At 41.9% G+C, this 2,105-nt stretch overlaps 1 protein-coding gene across 1 annotated transcript in view; it reads right to left on the bottom strand.

The window, feature by feature from the left end:
• itsn1 (intersectin 1 (SH3 domain protein)) overlaps positions 1-2,105 on the bottom strand; it is a gene marked incomplete in the record, with an annotated part of 125,364 nt that overhangs the window by 104,078 nt on the left and 19,181 nt on the right. Inside the window, 1 exon segment of the mRNA XM_014022733.1 lies at positions 730-793. Within this exon segment, the coding sequence (XP_013878187.1) occupies positions 730-793 (64 nt within the window).

Here is a 2,105-nt window from a genome sequence, read left to right as displayed (position 1 = left end):
CGTTTACACAAAAAGATCGGATTTTTTCAAAAAATCGGAACTGAGCATTAAGACCTGCAGTGTGAACGTAGCCCTTGAGACTCCACTGTGTGACGTAGTGACATATTTCCTGACGGGACAGTTTACTGAATGATGTCCACTAACCTGAAACCGACAGAGCGGAGCTCTTTAGCTGAAATGAGTGCTGCAGTCGTGTCCTGATCCGCAGCAATGCGTGACAGCATAGTCCTGAAAGCGAGCTGTGAGCCTCTACTCTGAATTATCTGGTGAATTAATTATGAATTAATTATCTGATGAACGTGACATGCTCTTGCTCTCTGTAAATAAAGCAAAGCCACTTCCTCGTCCGACATTAAACAGAGCCCGACAGAGGAGGGAGGGGCGGGGAGGCTCTGCCGTGCAGCGCTTCAAGAGCTGTCCTGCGTCTGACCTCAAAGTGTACAAGCTTCAAACTTGAAGCGTTGGCTGTGATTTTGAAGCTGAAATCGCGTTCGGTGTGAACGCACCATAACAAGACAAATAATCTTACACAATCTGAAAGCAAGATGATTATTCTTACACAATCAGTTCTTGTTTAGTAAATCAGTCTCAAAACAAGATCAAAAAGACTTTTTGGCTGATATAAGGTTTTAAAACTTGGTAAGATGCCATCAAAAAGCAGAATATTTGATACTTCTTCCCCATGAGGCGTACACATGAACAGAACTGGTGACTGTGTGACTGACTCACCAGATTTGGGCCAGGATGGGCGGGGGCAGCCCTGATTGAAGGAAAAAGTTTCTGGCCTGGTCACCTGACAGAAAAACAGCAGTGCGATGAGTGATGACAGCAAACATCTGGAAAAAAAAGCTTTAACACTGACACAAACTTTTTAAAGTCTGAAGAAAAATACGACTAAAAATATAACTGATTAATCAGATTTTACTGAGCATATCCAGTACTTTATTATTAGACTGAACAACTGTTCTGACTAGGGCTGGGTGGTATGACCTCAAATTCAGTTATCTCTACACTCGCAGCCATGCTGACATAGGTGTGATGATGTAATGACGATAGGACGGTAGAGGGTAAATTTCTACCGTAGGCCAACTTCATACCGTTTCTACCGTCTACTCCATATACCACACAGCCCTAGTTCTGACAAACCTAAACTAAAGCTAAGATGTGTTCAAACAGCATAAATAAAACTGTGGCTTCGTTTTCAGGCAGGAGTCCTTGTAACTTTGACTAAAAACATCATGAACATGAGTTTGCTGATCTGTCCAAACATTGTGCAATATGTGCAGGAAGTCTGCAGTGGAATGAATGATGAGCTGCTCTTACTAGACTCAGCATTTAACACAGTCATCCCCACAACACTGACTGGAAAGTTCCTCATCCTTGTTCTGACCCTCCCCCACACTAGCATATCAACTTTTTTGTGAATTAGTGGTTTTTTTCAAATCACGCCGTTTTCCATTCACCTTTTCTGATGTGATACTTCAAAATGTGCATTAAAAAACCTTGATGAACACACGGCCAATGTCTCGCAACTATTACTGAAGCGGAGAGGGTGAAGGACTTCAAAGACCATGGGTCCCTCATCAGTGAGGATCTCACTTGGACTCACAAACACAGCAGACTAAGAAGGCTCCACAGAGACTCTTCTTCATGAGGAAGAAATGTGGATTATCACCCAAAATCCTCAACAACGTCTACAGATTGGAGCATCCTGGCAATCCCATCTCAGTGTGGTACAGAACCCCTTAGGACAGAGACTCTTAACCTGTGGGCTGTGAGCGCCACCTTGAGGGCCTCAAAAGAACAACAGTTTTTAACTTTGGGCCTCAGAGGACCGCAGGACTTCATTAATTTTGAATAAGGTGCAATACACTTTCTCACCACTAGTAGCAGTAGTGCACCACTCAGATGTTTAACTTTTTAATATGTAGAAGAAGAACCTTAGAAACCTGCTGAGAATGGAAACCTATTTTAAATTAAAAGTAGAAACAAAAATGAAAGTAACTCATCAAAAAACTCCAAAGTTTGTCACTAATATGAAGTACAGCTTCTGGTTTTACCATGTAATATTTAAAACGTTCAAAACCTTAAATACAGTTGCAGAT

The sequence above is a fragment of the Austrofundulus limnaeus genome, unplaced genomic scaffold (assembly GCF_001266775.1).
Source record: "Austrofundulus limnaeus strain Quisiro unplaced genomic scaffold, Austrofundulus_limnaeus-1.0 Scaffold340, whole genome shotgun sequence".
Classification (NCBI taxonomy): domain Eukaryota; kingdom Metazoa; phylum Chordata; class Actinopteri; order Cyprinodontiformes; family Rivulidae; genus Austrofundulus; species Austrofundulus limnaeus.
This window is presented reverse-complemented; position numbering and strand designations above follow the sequence as displayed.